The 22246-nt window shown below is 47.3% G+C and overlaps 1 protein-coding gene across 1 annotated transcript in view; it reads right to left on the bottom strand.

Annotated features, from left to right (window-relative positions):
* Positions 1–22246, bottom strand: part of LOC144774087 (transient receptor potential cation channel subfamily M member 2-like) — a 900698-nt gene that overhangs the window by 72080 nt on the left and 806372 nt on the right. Inside the window, 1 exon segment of the mRNA XM_078659113.1 lies at positions 697–874. Within this exon segment, the coding sequence (XP_078515239.1) occupies positions 697–874 (178 nt within the window).

Genomic DNA, 22246 nt, shown 5'->3' with positions numbered 1-22246 from the left:
ACTCTGACCAAAGTACTGGCACCCTGACAGACATTTTATCGATCATCTAGTGGTGGATGGCCACCAATTTCCTGAAGTTAAAGCCATCAAAGAAAGAGATTCTACTAGACAGAATTAAAATGATTTGGAGAAGCCTCTAACCAAGCACAAGTAAAAGTGGTGTCCTGATGACTCCAGAGTTCTGTGTGCAGCAATGACTGGGACTTTATATCTTGCAATTTTCAGTGCTCTTCCTTAAGTGTCTATTTAAGCAAACAGATCCTTCTCTTTGCCACACAACACTCAAATCCTTTACTCCCAATTCAAATTCTGTTTAATTTGGTATCGTTTATAATTTGAATACTTTGTTGTTAGGCGCATACATGATAGAACGAGAAGGAGCACAAGCAGAGATACGAGTACTGGAGAACAATGTATAGAGAATGAAAAATATACAAAGGGAGCCCTGGAGTGAGAAGAAGGGCAGCAATAAAGAGACCGAAGAAGAAGGGCAGCAATAGAGAGAGATAAAAACAGTGGGCAAGACACAGAGTTCATGTGTGGGTCCATACAAAAGAAAGAAAACAGGTCTGAAGAGCAAAAGAGAGACAGAGTTATTGAAGTGAAAAAAGAATGCAAAAGAACGCTAATCATGAACATATCTAAAGTAAAGTGGGGGAGAAGTAACAGAAGAAAGTCTAGGGTAGCCTGACTCACCTGAACATGGCAATCAGCAGGTTTAAGAGCAGAATGCTGGCAAATAGCAGGAACAGACAGAGCAGAATAAACAAAAGCCACTCTGGGAAGAGGGGTACTCCATCCAGGGTTTCAGCACATTTTGGCTGACTTGCAACTGACCCATCAGCTGTGCATGTGCTGTTATCAAAGTTAAATTCTAAAAGAAGAAAATAAATATAGTCATGTGATAGTAGTAAAGTATCAGCCTTCAGAATTATCAGTCCGCCTGTGGTATAAACCACTTTAATTTAAAAAAGTTATATACATTTTTATACATCATGAAACAATTTAATAGCAAGCAATTAGCAACAACATTGGCAAGGCTGTGAGGTTATCTCCAGGCCTGTCAACAACAATCAGAACTGAGCACCCTCACAGTCAGGATCTACAATCTCACAAAGCAGGGACAACCATATGAGGTATTTTCTCTCACAAATGCAGAATTGCAGTGACCCACATTTTGATACTTTCTGTAACCAACTGTATATAAAGCTGCTATACTCTTGTAAATTATGAACAGTCTTTTTAAACTGGCTCATTATACTTATGTTATCTATTACAAACATCTAACAAATGATTTATTCCATGCAATTGCCAGTTTAAGCAGCGAGAATACACACATCTATGGAGACTTTCTCCAGCCCCTCGAGGCCCACCCCATCGTATTTCTGTGTGCCTACAACGACCCGCACTCCATGGGGAGGCTTCCCTGCCTCTCCAGAATACCCCGGTCCAGGTCAGTCGGCTCAGTGTCAAGATGCTCCATCTCTGCTAAGTCTTACATTTCCTTCTCCATCCAGTTCAGGTCAAAGAATTGCCTCAATTTCCCCCACACGTCTGAGAACTTCATAGGGCAGCCCCTGCTAGTATAAGCCGCTCTTTCCACTTCCTATTGGGCCTCCCTGTAAAATTGTTGGTTTCACCCCCAAATAAAGTACTGAGGCAGGTTGTGAGTTAACAAGTATTTTATTCCCGGAGCGCCGGGATATGCGTGCGCTAGCTTTGCCGGTCGGCGCCACACAAAATGGCCGCCTTCCGGTTCCGGTACGTGGACTTCTGGATCCTGCTCTATCGGCCGACAACTAGAACGATGCCACATATCTCCCCCCCTTTACACAGTGAACAACAGAATAAAGGAAACAATCTCTTACTTAATATCCATATCAAAGTCCTTAAATCTCTTGGGAGTCCTCACGATTCTTCCTGTTCTCGTCCTCACTACTTCCTCTACCTTCTGGTCTCTTTGCGTGTCCTTTATGGCGGTCCTTCCTCGGGTTTCTGTTCCTGCACCTTCTCCAATGTTTTTCTCTTCACCTTCTCCTTTCCTATTCGCACTGCCACCTTCCTCACTCTCTCTGTTGCTCCCGCCGTGCATGGTCTCCTTTTCCTCCACGTACGGTGTCCTTCCATCCACTTGCTCTTGTCTCTTTTCACCACATTCCACTTCCCTTCTCTCTGCGTCTCCTTCTATGTCCTCGTCTGCTCCCGTCGGCCACTTCAGTATCTTACTGCATTTGGCCATTCTGTCCTGCGACCAAACTTTGCCATCACTAAGCAGTGCTGACCGGGCAAAAGGTTCGATGACCTGTAGAGGCGGTGTGAATTTGCTCTCTCCTTTCCTCTTCAGGGTCGCTATCTTCACTCTCACCCAGTCTCCTTTCTCCAGTTCCACTCCTTGTGCATTTCGTCTCTTGTTGAACTGTTCATTATATGTCTCTTGCGCCCTCTCCAGATTCCTCCTCACTATCGCTGGTGACCATTTGCTTTGCACCACCATTTGCCTCCATGCGATATTGACCTTGGTGAAGGGCTCTCTCCCCGTTAACACCTTAAAGGGGCCGTAGCCTGTGCTGCCAGGCGTGATGCGGTAGGCCCATAGCATTTTGGGCAACTCCTTCTCCCAATCGAGTCCATCATTTATTGCAGCCTGGATTGTTCCCATGATTACTCGATTGAACCGTTCCACCTGGCCATTACCCGCCGGGTGGTAGATGGGTGTGTGTTTTACTTCAATTCCATTTCTGGACACATAGGCCTCCCATTTGGCCGAGACGAATTGGGGCCCATTGTCACACATAATGATCTTAGGGATTCCTTCCTTTATGAACACTGCATTCAAAAACGCTATCACTGCATCCGAGTCAACTGTGTCCTTCACCTCCACCTCCGGCCACTTGGAGTACCTATCTATCAACACTATGGCGTACTTCTGGTTCCCTTCGATGTCCAGGATTGGCCCTATAATGTCGATGGACACCATTTCCCAGGGTCCTCCCGGCGTGGGAAACTTTCCCAATTGTGGTCTCAGCATTACTTGGGATTTGGCCGCCTTGGAGCAGGAGTCACATTGTCTCACATACCTTTCTACTTGAGCATCGATCGCAGGCCACCAGTATACCTGTCGGGCCAGGGCCTTGGTTTTCATGATCCCCTGGTGTCCCTCATGCAACAACGCCATCAGGTGTTCAATTAAGCCTCGGGGGGTACTACTTTGTCTCCTCTGAGTAGGAAAAGGGGGTCTTCCCCCAGGGACAGCTCTTCTCTCACCTCCCAGTATCTTCTCAATTCCTCTTTCAGATGCCTCTTCTCAGGCCACCCATGCGTAACGTATCCTTTGATAGCTTCCAAGTCCTCATCCAGCCTGTAGGCCTTTGCCCACTCTTGCGCACTGATCACTTGCTCCATGTCATGCACTGTCGCCACCACGCAGCCTTCCCATCCAGGTTTCTCCTGTACCTCTGCTCCTTCCATGGCTGCCGCCCTACTCAGGAAGTCTGCCACCTTGTTCTGAGGCCCCGGTATATACTCCACCTCATACACAAAATCTAATAGTCTTAAAGTCGTTTTGGCTATTCTCGGGGTGGCGTGCGCATGTCCACTAGACGTTAAGACCTTTATCAGGGGTTTATGGTCCGTGCGGACCACGAACTTGGCCCCCCACAGGTATTGTCTAAAGCGCTCCATCGCCCATACCACGGCCAGCATGTCTTTTTCAATGACGCTAAACTTCTCTTCGTTAGGCGCCAATGATCTGGACGCGAAGCTGACCATCGATAGATCTCCTTTGTCGGACTTTTGCATTAATACTGCGCCCAGGCCTCGGTCACTGGCATCGGTGGTGAGTATGGAATCCGCCTTTGGTTCAAAACCTTCAAGTGGTATGACTTCACCCATTTCCCCTTTCAACTTCTCGAGCTCCTCCTGCTCTTCTTCGGTCCATTTGAACCCTTTTCTCTCCTTCAGCAATTGGCGTAGACAGTGCGTTTTTGTGGCGAAGTTGGGGATGAACTTGCTATAGAACTCAGCCATCCCCAGGAACGATCTGACGTTTTCCTTCTTTGCTGGGGCAGGTGCGTTCTTTATGGCCTCCATGTTGGTTCTCTTCGGCTCAATCCCTTTCTCGCTTATTTCGTGACCCAAATAGGTGACGGAAGGGACCCGGAGCTTGCACTTTGACCATTCCGCCGTGAGTCCGTTCTCTTGTAATGTGCGTAGCACGACATGGAGTTTCTCATTGTGTTCTTGCTTGGTTTTTCCCACTACGAGGATATCATCTTGGAAGAATTGAACTCCCTCCACCTTTTGAAAGAGTCTGTGCATAAATTTTTGGAATACCGCTGCCGCGGATGCCAGTCCAAACGGCATTCTCACGAATTTATAACATCCGAATGGTGTTATAAAGGATGTAAGATGGCTGCTGGACGGATGGAGTTTCACTTGATGATAGGCTGATGATAGGCCCACCGTTGAAAACCACTTAACCCCTTTTGTCATAGCCAACCTCTCGTTGATGCGTGGGAGCGGGAATTTGTCAATTAAAATGTTTTTGTTAAGTTCTCTGAGGTCTACGCATAGCCTCACTTTCCCGTTGGGCTTCTGGGCAACCACTAGGGGCGACAACCATTCAGCGCTCTCTATGGCCTGTATCACCCCACTTTTCTCCAATCTGTCCAGTTCCTCTTGCACTGCCTCTCTGCATCGGAATGGTATGTTCCGGACTTTGTGGATGACGGGTTTCGCTCCTTCTTTCAACCGTATCATGTGCTTAAACTTGATCAGCTCACCGATCTGTCCACTGAACACCTTCGGGTATTCTCTCTGCCACGCCTCCTCTCCTTGTTCTTTCTCCATGTCCATGAGCAACACTTTTTCTATGCCTCCTGGATTTAATAGGATGCCCAGGGCGCCCTGATCCTTCCAGCTGAGTACCGAAGGCCCCTTTTCTGCTACGTAAAGTTTGCAGTCGGCTCGTCTCCCTTTGAATTCGAATAGTAATGGGCAATACCCTAGCATGGGTATTCTCTGTCCAGTGTAGGTGACAGGTCTCACCTCCATGGGGTGCAGTTCTGCTTTTATTTTAGTCATGAACTTCTCTTCCTATACTTGTTTCTGGATGATCGTGATGGGAGCTCCCGAGTCTGCTATCATTTCAATCGGTATTCCTCCCATGTGCATGTCGAGTCTTGGCTTATCCGACTCTTTGCCTCCCATTTCTAGGACTTGGACATCGATGTAGAGGAGTTCTTCTGGGTCCTCTTCCACCTCTTGCAATTCTTCTTGTTCCTGGTTTCCTTGGTCTATGCATTTGACGGTGGTTCTTTTGGATTTTCGACGACACACTTTCTCATAATGCCCAAATATGCCGCAGAATGCGCACTTCGCCAGGAATGCTGGGCACACCTTGTCGTTGCCCATGTGGGTCGTGCTTCCACACCTGTAGCAGCTGGGTCTACCTCCTCTGCTTGTCTTCGGGTTCTCTCCTCCCGTTTGTTGGCTTCTCCTGGTGTCCGGATCCCTCGTCGGTTCGCGTTGTTTGGGTTTGTCTCCCTTGTAGTGTACCATGACCCTGCATACTGTTTGTGTGCCTCCACCGTCTTTCCTGGCTGCCTGCGCACCTCGTTTGGACATCTCTGCCTTCTTCACCATGGCCCATACCTCCTTCAGGGGAGCGTCTCCGTTTACCCATAGTTTTTCCTGCACGTGCGTGCTCGTAGTATGCATTATGATTTGATCACGTACAAATTTGTCATGTAGGGTACCAAATTTACACGTGAGGGCTAACTTCTGCAGAGCCGCCACATATTTATCCACCGTCTCGCCGCTCTCTTGTTTTGTTTTCTGTGGAAGAAATTGTGCCTGTCGATGGCCACACATACCACAGGTCTGTAGTGTGCATCTAGGTCTTCTAGGGCATGCTTGAACACATCTGTGTCGGTCGCGTTCCTGGTGCCTTTGACGATGGTGTCGTACACTCTCAATCCCTCTGGCCTATATTGTGCAATAGTATCTTCTTTCTCCTTGGGCTCGTGTAGGCGGCCTCACCTTCGTCCTCCAAGGCTTCCAAGTAATTAAGGAAGTATCTCTTCGGAAAGAACGGTACCATGTGGGTGAGGGAAGTGGATGGTGTCGCCATCCTGCCGTCGCCCCCTGGGCAGGCTGCCCGGAGCCTGTCTGGTCTCGCTGTCTTCTTCGTCGTTCTCCCCGTCGTTAGCCCCACCTGTGGCTCCTTCTGAGGTATTGTCTAAGCGTGGTCCACCACTGTCAGCTCTGCTGGGCGCCTCACTTCTCCCCTGCCGATTCGCCAGCGTGCCTGGGTGCAGGGTTAATGCCCTCCGGTTGTAGCTACCTTCTTTGGCTGCGTCCATAGTGGGTAATCCTGTTGCATCAGCCTGCGTGTCGCCGGCCCCTTTCCCACGCTTGTCCCCTTTGGTCGCCTCGTAGGTGGGCGGAGCCTTCGTTCTCCAGGGCTGGCAGGAAAGTGTAAGTCCTGCGTGGTGGGGTGGCGTTGTGCTGGCTATATGTCGGCTGGCGCACTGTCCGACGTCCTCTGCCGCGCTCCGGGACGACGCCTGAGTCTTGTGCTGGGGTGCACGGTGGATTCGGGAACTTCTGCAGTACTAGTGTGGAGATGGTCCTCTTTTTTTTCTTCGTATTTCTTTTCTCGTTGCGGGACCAGTGTAGTTGTGCCTGGCCTCAATCCCGTCTCGTCGCCATTGTAAAATTGTTGGTTTCACCCCCAAATAAAGTACTGAGGCAGTGAGTTAACAAGTATTTTATTCCCGGAGCGCCGGGATATGCGTGCGCTAGCTTTGCCGGTCGGCGCCACACAAAATGGCCGCCTTCCGGTTCCGGTACGTGGACTTCCGGATCCTGCTCTCTCGGCCGACAACTAGAACGATGCCACAATCCCCTTCTAGTATACACCGATATTTCTGCTTCCATAAATACTTCCTTGGGAGTTGTCCCCTGTCTTGGCCCAGCTAACGAGTCAAGACCACCTTCAGCTTTAAAGATACAATACTAATAATTTATCAGTTAAGAAGAGAACATCGTAAAACACGTTGTAATTCAAAAAAGTTTTAATAAAATATTTCAAGAAAAATGTTCATGTAATTTTTCATAACATTGAACCATGAAATATCGTGATCATAAAATCCTTCTATGCTGTAATTCCAGGAAAAAAAAAGATGAAACAGGCATCCGACACGTGTTTCGTTACAGACGTAACTTTCTCAAGACTTGAAGGATCTGTAATTGCATGTTTTCAAGACCAGTCGGGGCTGTTTGTTTGATAAATGAACATGTATCTCTTGAGTTAGGTGAATCTATTTATTCCCCATCTCGGCGGTAGATATGTTCTAATTGTGAATTTCATAAAGGTTAAACTCTGAAAACAGGGTGGTCTTTATAGACTAAATAATTCCTGTTAAGTTCATTCAACAAACATAAGAGTAAGAGCGCTTCTTTGACTTTCTCAAATCATTACTTAAGTTCCAATTTTTGCCGTGGAAGCATAGGTGACTAATTCTTTGAGCTTCTTTAGGTGACGATTCCGGAAAGGAAAGGCCGGAAGACGCCAGACGAAATGCCGCGAAACGGCGTGGAAAGAGCCTACTATAGCTCTCATGTCCACAACATTAAATGAAGATTGGTAATCAAGATAAACGTTATTCAGAATACGGAAATCGTCACCTAAAGAGAATGTGCCTCATGGGAACAGTCCAGACCGAACTGCCAAGACGATCCTCTCTGGACCGAAAACAAACATCCTGTGACCGGTTTCATGTCACCCTTCATCAGCCATGCTAGCTTGAATCCAGTGGCACAGTGAGCAAGGGACCCACATCTGGGCATACCCATCCCACTTAGGGCGAAAAGTGTTACTGCAACAAATAATGGACAGAATGCTGAATGATTCAAACATTCTCCACCAGTCAAATGATCTAGGTTAAATCCATAGTTCTTTAGCCCACTACGCCACCCCAGTTTGGACCCAGCCATATGCAGATCAGTCTTGATCCTGTGCCTCATGGGAACGGTCCAGATCGTACTTCCAAGCCAGGTCCTCGTTGGACCAGAAACATGCTTTCTGGGACCGGTTTCAGGGTATGTCTCCCTTCATCAGCCAGGCTAGCTTGAATCCAGTGGCACAGTGAGCAAGGGACCCACGTCTGGGCATACCCATCCCACTTAGGGCGAAAAGTGTTACTGCAACAAATAATGGACAGAATGCTGAATGATTCAAACATTCTCCACCAGTCAAATGATCTAGGTTAAATCCATAGTTCTTTAGCCCACTACGCCACCCCAGTTTGGACCCAGCCATATGCAAATCAGTCTTGATCCTGTGCCTCATGGGAACGGTCCAGACCGGACTTCCAAGCCAGGTCCTCGTTGCACCAGAAACAAGCTTTCTGGGACCGGTTTCAGGGTATGTCACCCTTCATCAGCCAGGCTAGCTTGAATCCAGTGGCACAGTGAGCAAGGGACCCACGTCTGGGCATATCCAACCCACTCAGTGCGAAAAGTGTACCTGCAACAAGTGATTGAAGTGATGGACGGAATGATGAATGATTCAAACAGTCTCCCCTAGTCAAGGGATCTGGGTTAAATCCATTGTTCTTTTGCCCACTAAGCCACCCCAGTTTGGACCCAGCCGTATGCAAATAAGTCTTGACCCTGTGCATCATGGGTACAGTCCCGCCCAAACTGCCAAGCCAGGTGCTACCTGGAACGGACACAAGCTTTCTGGGACCGGTTTCAGGGTATATCACCCTTCCTCAGCCAGGTTAGCTTGAATCCATGGGCACAGTTAGCAAGGGACCCTTCTCTGGGCATACCCATCCCACTATGGGCAAAAAGTGAAACTGCAAAAAATAATGGACAGAATGCTGAATGATTGAAACATTCTCCGCCAGTCAAGAGATCAGGATTAAATCGACCATTTTGTTGCCCACTACGCCACCCCAGTTTTGACCCATCCATATGCAAATCAGTCTTGACCCTGTGCCTCACGAAAACAGTCTAGGCCAAACTGCCAAGCCAGGTCCTCCCTGGATTGGAAACAAGCCTCCTGGGACCGGTTTTAGGGTATGTCACCCTTTTTCAGCCACGCTAGCTTGAATCCAGTGGCATAGTAAGCAAGGGACCCACGTCTGGGCATACTCATCCCACTTAGGGCGAACAGTTTAGATGCCACGAATGATGGATGTAATGCTGAATGATTAAAACATTCTCCCCCAGTCAAGAGATATGGGTTGAATTCATTGTTCTTTTGGCAACTACGCCACTCCAGTTTGGACCCAGTCATATGCAAATCAGTCTTGACCCTGTACCTCATGGGAACAGTCCAGACCGAACTTCCAAGCCAGGTCCTCCCTGAACCGTAAACAAGACGGTAGACGGTAAACCTAGGGTATGCGGTTTACGCTGTCGCTCCGTGAGGGATATGCCTACGAAAGAAGCGGTGGATAATCACTATTAAAGTGCAAGTCAGAGGGCTAGTTAAAAACAGGGGGCAAATACAAACCCAACTAAAAATAAAGAAGAAAGCAAGATAATGTTAAAATTCACGCCGCTAAATGCACAAAAGCTCCTCCAGGCACAGCGCGCTAAGCAATGCACTGCAGGTTTTCAATTCAAATCAATCTTGACCCTGTGCCTCATGGGAACAGTCCAGACCGAACTGCCAAGCCAGGTCCTCCCTGGAACAGAAACAAGCTTTCGGGGACCTTTTTCAGGGTATTTCACCCTTTATCAGCCAGGCTAGCTTGAATCCAGTGGCACAGTGAGCAAGGGACCCATGTGTGGGTATACCCATCCCACCTAGGACGAAAAGTGTAACTGCAACAAATGATGGACGGGATGATGAATGAGTTAAACAATCTCCCCCAGTCAAGAGATCTGGGTTAAATCCATTGTTCTTTGCCCACTTCACCTCCCCAGTTTGGACCTAGCCATATGCAAATCAATCTTGACCCTGCGCCTCATTGGAACAGTCCAGTCCAAACTACCAAGACAGGTCCTCCCTGAAACAGAAACCAGCATCCTGGGACCGGTTTTAGGGTATGTCACCCTTCATCTGCCAGGCTAGCTTGAATCCAGTGGTACAGTGAGCTAAGGACCTACGTCTGGGCATACCCATCCCACTTAGGGTGAAAAGTGTTACTGCAACAAATGATGGACAGAATGCAGAATGATTCAAACATTCTCTCCCAGTCAAGAGATCTGGGTTAAATCCATCATTCTTTTGCCCACTATGCTACCCCAGTTTGGACCCACCCTTATGTAAATCAGTCTTGATCCTGTGCCTCATGGGAACAGTCCAGACCAAACTGCCTAGCCATGTCATACCTGGACCAGAAACAAGAATCATGGGACCGGTTTCAGGGTATGTCACCCTTCATCAGCCAGGCTAGCTTGAATCCAGTGGCAAAGTGAGCAAGGGACCCACGTCTGGGCATACCCATCCCACTTTTAGCGAAAAGTGTAACTGTAACAAATGATGGACGGAATGATGAATGATGAATGATTCAAACAATCTCCACCAGTCAGGAGATCTGGGTTAAATCCATCATTCTTTTGCCCACTATGCCACCCTAGTTTGGACCCAGCCATATGCAAATCAATCTTGCCCCTGTGCCTCATGGGAACAGTCCAGACCGAACTGCCAATCCAGGTCCTCCCTGGACCACAAACAAGCATCCTGGAACTGGTTTCAGTGTATGTCACCCTTCATCAGCCAGGTTAGGTTGAATCCAGTGGCACAGTGAGCAAGGGACCCATGTGTGGGTATACCCATCTCACCTAGGACGGAAAGTGCAACTGCAACAAATGATGGACGGAATGATGAATGATTCAAACCATCTCCCCCAGTCAAGACATCTGGGTTAAATCCATTGTTCTTTTGCCCACTACACCTCCCCAGTTCGGACCCAGCAATATGCAAATCAGTCTTGACCCTGTGCCTCCTGGGAACAGTCCAGACCGAACTGCCAAGCTATTTCATCCCTGGACCAGAAACAAGCATCCTGGGACCTGTTTCAGGGTATGTCACGCTTTATCAGCCAGGCTAGCTTGAAGCCAGTGGCACAGTGAGCAAATGACCCACGTCTGGGCACGCCCATTCCCACTTAGGGCGAAAAGTGTTACTGCAACAAATGACGGACAGAATGCTGAATGATTCAAACATTCTCCCCCGGTCAAGGGATCTGGGTAATATCCATCATTCTTTTGCCCACTATGCCACCCCAGTTTGAACCTCCCCATATGTAAATCAGTCTTGACCAGGTGCCTCATGTGAACAGTCCAGACCGAACTGCCAAGCCAGGGCATCCCTGGACCAGAAACAAGCATCCTGCGACCGGTTTTAGGGTATGTCACCCTTCATCAGCCAGGCTAGCTTGAATTCAGTGGTACAGTGAGCAAAGGACCCACGTTTGGGCATATCTGTCCCACATAGTGCGAAAAGGGTAACTGCAACAAATTATGGAAGGAATACCGAATGATTCAAACATTCTCCCCTAGTCAATAGATCCTGGTTAAATCCATCGTTCTTTTGCCCACTACACCACCCCAGTTTAGACCCAGCCATATGCAAATCAGTCTTGACCCTGTGCCGCTAGGAAACAGTCTAGGCCAAAATGCCAAGCCAGGCCCCCCCTGAACTGGAAACAAGCATCCTGGGACCGGTTTCAGAGTATGTCACCCTTCATCAGCCAGGCTAGCTTGAATCCAGTTGCACGGTGAGCAAGGAACCCATGTGTGGGTATACCCATCTCACCTAGGACGAAAAGTGAAACTGCAACAAATGATGGACGGAATGATGAATGATTCAAACATTCTGTCCCAGTCAAGAGATCTGTGTTAAATCCATCGTTCTTTTGCCCACTACACCTCCCCAGTTTGGACCCAGCCATATGCTAATGTTATGTTATGTTTTGTTATGGGTGTCTTATATAGCGCTCGGCTACTCAGAGGAGTGTCCCGGCGCTTTCTAACCCACAACAAACTGCATAGGGCAAGCACAAGAAGAGAAAGAGCAAACAGATTACTGACCATAGAGCCACGTCTTCAGACCCTTTCTGAAGGCCAACAGATTAGATGTACTGCGAAGCAGCAAAGGCAGGGCATTCCAAAGCTGGGGCGCCAAGCGTTTAAAAGAACGTCCCCCCACCCGTACTTTCCTAATAACAGGATCAACGGCAAGGCAGAGAGATTCCGATCTTAAGGCTCTAGCCGGTTTGTAGAAGGCAAGCCGTTTCTGGATATATTCAGCTCCCACAGCATGAAATGCCTTATGCGCCAGCGTAAGTGCTTTAAAAACAATCCGCTTCCGAATGGGCAGCCAATGTAAGGAGTGTAAAAGGTCCGAAGCTCTGGCTCGGCGATGCAGGCCAAAAATGGCCCGAGCAGCCGAGTTCTGGACCACCTGTAGTCTTTGGAGAAGATATTCGGGCAAACCCAAATATAAGACGTTTGAATAGTCCAGCCTCGAACCAATAAGGGCCTGGACCGTAATCTTCCTATGCGCCAATGGGAGCAGGGGAAGGAACTTACGTAACATTTTAAGAAGGCCATAACAGGTGCCGGCCAGCCCAAGGATCTGGGACTTAAGTGTCAAGCCGTTGTCAATCCTGACCCCCAAGTTCTTGGCAATCAGAGAAGATGACATAGGAGGGAACATATTCACCGGCCACCACTCCTGCCAATTCGGGTCCGACTGACACCCGAAGAAGAGCACCTCTGATTTATCAGGGTTGCACTTGAGGCTGTTTCGCTGAAACCAATCGAAAACAGCCCCAAGACAGCCCCGGATGCTCTCTTCGTCAAACTCTGCCCCCTTCCCACAAGTGAAAAGGAGCTGAGTATCATTGGCGTATGACAGGATCTGACCCCCAAAAGACTCAGCCAGCACTGCCAAAGGGGTCATAAAGATATTAAAAAGAGTCGGGCTCAACACCGAGCCCTGCGGGACTCCGACCTCCAGAGACAGTACTTCGGCCGAGTACGGAGGGGTCCAGACCATCTGTCAGCGACCAGCCAAATAAGATCGAAACCAGCTCAACACCGTCCCTCTCAGACCGATCTCATAAAGCCTGCTGAGGAGACCGTCATGAGGGACGGTGTCGAAGGCCGCCGACAGGTCTAACATTAACCAACATGGCTCTTCCTCCTGCATCCAGCACTTCCTTAATGGCCGCATTGACCTCCAAAAGCACCGTCTCAGTGCTTAGGTTGGTCCGGAAGCCAGACTGGGTGGAGTGCAGCAAACTGAGTTTCCTGAAAAGTAGAGAGCACAGTGTGCACATGCTTCTCCACTATCTTTGCGAGAGCAGGCAGGAGAGAAATCGGCCTATAGTTGGCATGTAGCTCAGGGTTCAGACCCGGCTTTTTGAGTAATGGGACAACCATCGCCTGCTTCCAGGCCACAGGCACCAGACCCCTAGTCAGAGACCGATTAAGGATGGGATTAATCAAAGGGTTCAAGTCTTCCGCCACCCTAGCCAAAAATTTAGCCGGGCAGGGATCTAAAGGTGAGCCCGATTTAAGTTTAATCAGGAAGTCCTGAGATGCGGAGTCAGAGAGAGATGGAAACTCCGAGAGAATAGGTCCAGATCCAGCTATCCGACTCAGCTGGTCTCCCGGACTGATGGCATCACTCGGGCCCAAAGAAGAAAAAGACTCCTGGATCCGCTTGATCTTAGAAGTAAAAAAGCTAGCTAGCGAGATCACCCACGTCTCAGAGAGCTCATGACGCACCGCATTAGCATTAGGGGTCACAAACTCCTTCACAATGGTGAAAATTTCCCTAGAGGAACTCGAAGCAGTCTCAATTCTCGTAGAGAAATAATTCTTCTTTGCAGACAGGATGTCTACATGATAGGCTTTAATGGCCGCCCTATAGACAGCCTTAGCCTCAAGATCATACTGCTGGCGCCAGAGCCTCTCTGCTACCTTACAATTGCGCCGAGACCGAGCCAAAGCCTCCGCCTACCAAGGAGCAGAGGTTCATCTAGATGTTTTCCGAGGAGCAATCTCAGGTGCTAGTTCGTCTAATCGCTCCACTAACCACTGCTGCAGCAGATCGAGATCCCTCTCCAGGTCTCCTGACATCAGACAGGGATGATCCAAACAAGCCTGGGCCAGACTTTCTGGAGTCACCTGATGAAAAGCCCGACAAGTGTGGCTAGGATGACTCAGCGTTATACAAGATGATTTGCTCATACCCAAAATCTGAAACCTAATCAGAAAATGGTCCGACCAAAGGACAGGGACAGGGCTGGCCATATCAAGTGGAATGGTGGAAAACACCTGATCAAGGGTGTGACCCTTGTTGTGAGTCGGCACTGCCAGGTAGGGAGTGAGGCCCAAAGGGGAGGTGACATCATTGATTTTAATCGTGTCACCATCCGTCCCCACATCCATATGAATATTAAAGTCCCCAAGCACAATGCAGTGTTCTGTCTTCAAGCAAAGCGCCGATGCCTGCGCCGGCAACTCTTCGTGAAAGGACCCCAGTTGTCCAGGTGGTCTGTAGACCAGGAGCCTGGTAAAGGATTGATGGGGAGATAAGATTATAGAGAACGCCAGGGATTCGCAGCCTGAAATGGCCTCCATAGGGACAACCACACAGGGAACAGTTCTCCTGACCACAATCGCCACCCCTCCACCCCTCCCAGTCAATCTGTCGTGCCTATAAATTACATAATCAGGGTGAATAGCAGTCACAACATCCGGATTGGAAGCCTCCCCCAGCCAGGTTTCGGTAAGCATAAGGCAGACAGGTTTTTCAACAGCTAGAAGCTCATAGATGTCGAGAGCATGTCTGCTTAAAGAACGGGTATTAAGTGAGAGGCACAAATGTTTAACAATGGCCTTAGTGCAAACAGCCCCCCCACCGGGAAATGGCCTGGTAACCAACCACATCCCTGACACCGCCGTTTACCTCTATATCGCCCCGGAAAAACCACACAACACGCATCCTTACCTTCCCTATATGAGAGTATTATTATTAAACTACACTTGTATAGTGCTATCTACCCGGAGGCCTCATAGCGCTTATGACTGTGAACTTACTTTGCGCGGGCTCAGGGCAGATCAGCAGGATTCAGCATACAAGTGAGTTTTCAGGGCTTTCCTGAAGGAGAGATGATTAATAGTTCCACGGAGGGGTAGAGGGAGCGTGTTCCAGAGCTTGGCCGCAGTGTATGAAAAGGAGCGGCCTCCCCAACGGGTTTTCCTAACTCTGATGGAAGTAGCCAGCTGGAGGGTACCGGAACGGAGGGAGCGGGGCGGGACATAGGGAGTAACCAAGGACTGTAAGATTGCAGGACCAGTATGATGGAAGGCCTTGTGTAAAATACACATAGCCTTGAATTGTACTCTAGCCGCAATAGGGAGCCAATGAAGCTCCCTCAGGGCATTTCTCGCTGACTGCCAGCGAGGAAGGTTGTAGAGTAGACGGACCGCACTGTTTTGGGTGACTTGGAGCTTCTGGATGACAAAGGACGGGGCTCCCATAAAGAGGACGTTCCCGTAGTCCAGGCGAGATAGTCCGCTGCTTTTCCGCCGGTAGCAATCCGCCCGCTGGCCTGGCGGGCGGAGCTTGTCTGCTAAAATTGTGCCGGTGCCTAGCTTTTTTCGCCTTCTGCATTAGGATGCATCCTGAAGCCAGCTTTTCCGCTGCGGTCCCACCGCTATGGAAAGGCTGGAGGGGATTGTGTTTGGGGGTGCGTTGTGGGCCCCCCTCATGTTGGGGGGTGTTTGTGCACTGGGGGGGTACCCATGGTACCCCCTACATTTTACTGCACCAAGTGGCAGGCACTGTACAGTGCTTGTCACGTAGTGCAGTAAAATGCACAACATATTCGTTTTCACGACGCAGCTGTGCTGCTGCCAGCACTGCCCGCCACAATGTTAGATCTGAAGAATCTGACTGCTGCGTTGGCGGGCCCATCATAATACAATGGACGGGACCGCTGGAAGCATGGCGGACGGACCCAATCACCATCATGAGTGTGGCACTCACATCATAATATCATGGGCGGGACCGCTGCACGCATGGGGGTTGGACCCAATCTCCTCTACGGTGGTGGCCGGAAAAAATCCGACCGCTATCGTAATGAGCCCCCAAGTGTCCTGCAGAATAAAGGTATTATCCTAGGAACACTAGGGTATTTTTTACTTTTAATCTGGATCCCCACTTTTGTCTCTGTTGTCCAGTAAGATTTATGTAAGAACTCTCTCCTTCTGTTACAGCCTTCGAGGAGGTTGAGTCCGCCTCTGTGGCCTACCTACGGGGGAGGGGATTCCTATGATGAAGCCTGACACTAACAAGTGTATGAGGTTTCCTCTTCCTTCAAGGATGACCTTTCTCAGAGAGGAGACTATGTTTCTAGAGTCTGTAGGCGTGTACTGGATCAAAAAAATTGAAGCATAGAGTACACCACTTATTTTGCTTATAATCTGCCACCGTACCAATTTTTGTGTTTATGCCAACTCAGTGAAGGGACGCACTGTGTCATACCCTTCTCCTGTCCTTCATTTGTGTTTTCAGAGCCACAAGGCAGCACAAAACTTACACCTCCAGCGGCACAGGGGTGGCCAGATGCAGAGTGCCAACACAGCATCGGGTGCCCAATGCAAACCAATGATGAATCTAGAAGTCAGAAAAAGGCTGCAGGCAAATGCCATAAGGCCGAGAGCAGGAGACCTTCAGCTGCACAGGTAAGTTAGGATGTGCTGAATCATCAGGACACCATTGGTTGATCTCCACAAGGCTTACGGACTCCAGGTGCAGGTGTTTTCCTTCATGTCGGACGCGGTTGGGAATTTCATCGTGCAGAAGCTGCAGGCATGACATGGTGCCCGGTAGGGTCACCCCGTGGTGGACTCTTGCTCATAAATGCTGGGAAACCTTTGCTGGACCAGTGGAACACGGAAACTTGGGCCATCGGCATCAGGTGAAGAGGTAGTCGGTTTTGCCGTTTTCCCGCCGAACTTGCCTACAAAAATGGGGCTCGGTCAGGAGGGCAGGATTCTCCACTAGCTGGAAAGGCCCTGGTCAGCATAACAAAGGACGGGAAGTCTTTGAGGCTCACCGCCTTTCTATACTGTTCCTACTTGGAGTAGGTGTGAAGCACCAACACCCAAGGAAGGCTTTTTTTCTAATCCACAAGAGAAAAAGGCTTGCACCTCAGGTGTCAGAAACATGTTGGGAGCCAGTCAAGCACACACTAGCAAGTTGGTAGGATTTCAGCGGGCACCTCTGAGGTGTCCTCTGAGTGCATTAATACATTTCATACTGGCAGTTTGGGTTTATTAAGCTGAGATGTTTGGTAGCAAACATCTTGGAATTTGGTGAAGCCATAATGGAGATGTGGAACTCTTAGTGACAAGCTCCCAGCCCATGTACTCAGTAGAGCTTCACTGTGCATTTATAATACCTAAGAATGGACTTAGACACCTTAGGGGTAAACCTGCTCATGCACTTGTGCCCTCACATTAGGTGCAGTGCACCCTGCCTTAGGACTGTAATGCCTGCTGTAGCAATGACTTATCTATGTCTCTTGCAGTGCCGGTAGGTCTGTCACATAGGAACGTGTGCCATGTCATCTCTTCACTTTATTCTGCACCAAAACACACAGGGGCATATTATCAAGGGTCATATTGCCGCTTTTTGCTGCACTTTTTGCCGAAAAAGTGCAATTATTTTTATCGCCTTATTATCAAGCCTGCACTTGATAATTATTCGGATCACTAAGTTGCATACGTTTACGCGTGTTTGTGAATGTTTTGTAGCTAACATGTCAGCTTGAAGTAAATGCAAGATTTCTGTGTGTTCCTATGTCCAATTTGTGATTTTGAAATCAGGTTTGATTAATTCGTAGAGAGGTTTAATCCTTTCTGCGTAATTTAGAATGTAAGTTCTTCCAAAATGCAGGAAACCTAGAATCAACTGTAAGTTTTTCAGTGTTTTTGGAGGTTGGAGCAGCGCACATTTTTCTAAAAAGTTGGCTGCCAGGCGTTTACCTTCAATTGAAAGCTCATATCTTAGGAAAAGGACATTTAGATGGGCAATTCTTGATTTCTTGAAATTTAATTTATAACCCTCAGAGGCAAATCCAAGTATGATGGTGTTCACCCTGTTCAAGTGCCTATCCAGGTCATCGTCTGTCAGATAGATGTCATCCACAAATGACAATGCCTCGTCATCATACAATTGTAGTAACTCTGTGACTCTTGCTAAAAATAAGTCCGGGCTGTTCTTGAACCCTTGTGGGAGTCGACAAAAGTTACACTGAGTCGCCATTATTGAGAAAGAGGTCAAATACCTACTTTCAGGTGCAATGTTTTGACAAAACAAACATTTGAAATGTTGAATGTTGTTTTATATTTTTTCGCACAATGTTATTCATTAATGCTGTACTGTGTGCATTTTGCACTGCAAATGTTTTAGAACAAGAGTTCAGGTGTCTGTAATCCAAAACGAGACAATATATATTGTCTGGTTTGGAAACAGGAAACAAAGGATTGTTCATTGATGAGATGCATGTTTCAAACACCCCCTGGTATTCAAGTTGATCTAAGATCTCCCTGACCTGTTTTTCTGCTTCTAGCTTAATTGGGTACTGCCTTTGTGCAGTTGGTTGATTTTTTAACTGGATTTTGTGGTGAGGCGAGCACTCATCCTATCCTACATGATTTTTGTATAGTGCTGGGGCTTGGGCAACTGCCCAATTCCTGGCACAAGTATATTTTAAATGTACTGGAACATGGTTGGAGAAGGCCGGCATAATGATGTCTTCGCCATGTGGGCACTCCCTGACAAATTCTGGTGGCCAGTCCTATTCTGCTAGAAGTATATCATAACCCTTCCAAAGATGCTCCCAAAAGAGTGCTTTCACTTTTCTTGGTACGTCTCCCGCCATCCGGAGTGTTATTTCATATAACCTATGTGGAGAACTAACCCTGGTGTCTACAGTCTCAACTTGAATGTCTTCATTCAAGTACACTGTCTCCAGAAGTTCCTTCAGGTTCTGGTGAGCTATTGTTACTTCTGCTGCACTGTCCAGCATTGTCTGAGCCCATTCTCCATTACTGAGGTGTGTTCTCAGAATTCTCAGCATCTCTGATCTTCAGACCGGCTACCTTCTTCTTGGTGAATTGAGGTTTTGGTTTGTTTTTCTGAACGTATTGATCGTCTTTGGACTTCACGCATTCTTCTTTTTGTTCTGGCTGTCCTCTTCTTTCGGATGTTTGTGACAATATATGAAAGGTATGAGAGGAACGTGTATCAGTATCTTGATATCTATCAGGTTTTCTCAAATTATCCCAATTCCTGAGGTTATACCTCCGTTCAGAGGGCTCCTTTTGAGGAGACCTACCTCAGGATTGAGAATGTTTCTCTTTTGAATGTTGTTTGCTACTATCCCACTACTTTTTAAAAGAGGTATGATTGTGTTTAACTGAGTCCTTATCAGGACCTTATGACAGTTGTGGTTTAACTGGTTTCAACTGTGTAATTCAATTACCTTTTGTATTTGATTCAGTAATTCCTCGACTGACATTGCTTCAATGTCAGAGTCGGGTATGTAACCAGCTAAAATCGGCCATGTTGCTCCTGGTCTACCTAGTTGGTCTCCTTTGTCGCCTATGCGGCTCAGCGCAAGAGGACATGCTGCACTTGATCTGCTCCTGCGAGAAACTGCTGGACGAACGGAAACATTTGCTGAAACATCACTTCAGCCAACGAGAGATACGCACACGAAGGAATGCAGTTCTCGCCTGCTTCTCATCCCAAGACCCTCAGCTGAACTGCAGTTTTGTAAAATGTATGAAGGCAGTGGAAAGGAAGATGCCAAAAAAACAATCTCCAAGGGCGTGATTTGACTAAACATTACATCATCCACTGTCACTGCTGACTTCATAAGAACATGAGGATACCGGGACAGCAAAAATATTTTTATAACAGAAAACACAATCAAACTTTTTTTTAATCGCTCCAGGAAGACATCCTGTGTATAATTGAATCAAGGAAATGTGACTGTGATATGCTGATTTTACTGAATATGTAGCTTTAACTAAATTTTCTTCTAATCCGTTTTGTACTGCAATGGTTTTAAGTAACTATGCAAAATAAATTACTACTACTACTACTACTACTACTACTGCTCCTGGTCTACCTAGTGGACTGAGCCTGGTAATGTGATTTAAATGTTTTAGGGCACCTTTAAACCAGGGATTATGCTCCTGGTATGTGAGAGGAATCTCAACATCCTCGAAAGGAATATATTCCTTGGGTATATCATCTTCTGTGTAGAAGTGAAACATTTGTGTTACTGGATGTGATTCAGGAAATAATATCCATGAGTAGAATACCTCTTTCTGTTGAGATTCATGTGCCTCTATCACAAAAACTGCTCTACCACCTCTTGGTGTTAGGCCATGTTTTATAAGTTTTAGAGTGATGGCTTTCCTTAAATTTGGAGGGATGACTATAGCATCCTCATCGGTTTCATGAAAACCTGTAAAATTAAAAGCTGCTGCGACTTGGTCGGCTACAACCCCACCGGTTCCGGTGTTAGTCTCAGTATCTGACATTTTGAAATGAAAAATGCAGAGCAAGTTTCAAGGGAACAAAGATAAGGTGCACAATATTTTGGAACACTGTATCCTTCAACGTTAAACAAACCAAAAAGCTAATACATAGGATTTTCATCCTACTCAGCTATCCCCACCCACTCCAGACGTCTTATGGAGTTTTATGAGTAGGGGTCTATGAGAAAAGCACGACTGAGTTACTTCAGTATCTAACGTTAAATTAGTGCCTTACCAAACCGCTGGGCGCCATGTAGTGTAGTTCCTATTTCCCTTGTAGGCTCTGCGCATTGGAATAATATACACTATAGTTGTGGCATAGGACTGAGGTCAGAAGGCCTCTATCGAGTGCATTAAACATAATTACTTGTGTGTGCCAGCTAACTCAGAGGTCACTAGAAACTTCTCGAATGAACATGAAGGGATTAGTTTCTGACAAACGCATAAACATGACAACTTTGTTTCCCTTTAGAATCGGAACAGTTTTCTCAGAATTGTGGAAACAATAGATAACAGTTTCACTCAGTCAATTGTGCATGCTTCGTTTCTGCAGAGTTACACAGAAATAGATAGACCGGCATTTCAATAAAAAGGGTTTATTGAACAGTCTTATTTCTTGTGCAGGAGATATGGACAATTGTAAGACAGAATGCGTACAGCGTTAACAGTAAGATAAAATAAACCTGCAAAGGCATGGTTTGTACCTATGACATATATTAATAAAAATACATACATAAATAACACAGGCTAAAATGTGAATACTCGGCTGGTGCTTCTAGCTAGTTCTACCCCAGTGTACCTAACCTAATTGTAGTACGAGGTATGAAGTAGGTGTTGTTTCCCTATAGTCTAGTTTAGCTATAGTTAGTACTGCCAAGATTTACCAAAAGTCCCTCTAGGTTCTAGTCTGCTCCGTACCTTAGAATGAGAGAGGTTGGAATCTCTTTCCGGCTCTCGATCTCTAACACCCCGCGAAGGGAGTCAGAAATACTGGAGCTGGATTCTCTGCGAGGAGGATGACAGCGTCTGGTCAGTGCGTCAGTAGGAAAGTCGAACTCCTTCCGAACTTGCCGTGGCGAGCCGTATCGAGCTAAATAGCCGAGCCATGGTTTGCCAGGGCAAGTGCAGGTATAGTTATACCTTGAAGGTGTCTAGGAATGTTTGCATTGACGTAAAAGTCGGGCAGATGACCATCATGTATGAACCCCTAAGGAATAGATGTTCATGCATAATAAATGAGTTCTTGGAGAAATCTATAATCCAAGCAAGGGGAAGTCCTAAAGGCTTAAGAGTCTGGTTTTCCAAGAACTTGTGACTTGGATCGACGGATGTAGGTGACCATGTCTGTATTTGGGTTGCATGGGCAATGCCTAATATAAGGGCTGGATTTCTATGCCTAAATAAGGGCAAATGAGAGTTGTGCCTATATAAGGACATGAATCAGGAAACCTATATACGGGTATCTAAATCAAACACACAACAGTAATTTTAAGAGGGTATATTCTGCCCTGTTGTTGTAGATCGCTTTCAGTTTGCCATGTAGGGCTGTAAGGGGGTGTAAGGTTATCCTGGATGGATTGTTCTTGTGTGCTTATTCCGCCTGTTCTAGTTTCTTCTCTAGACTCTCCAGCTCCTGTGCCTGCAGCTT

The sequence above is a fragment of the Lissotriton helveticus genome, chromosome 8 (assembly GCF_964261635.1).
Source record: "Lissotriton helveticus chromosome 8, aLisHel1.1, whole genome shotgun sequence".
Lineage (NCBI taxonomy): Eukaryota > Metazoa > Chordata > Amphibia > Caudata > Salamandridae > Lissotriton > Lissotriton helveticus.
Note: the sequence above shows the minus strand (reverse complement) of the source record. Positions and strands in the feature narration are given on the sequence as shown.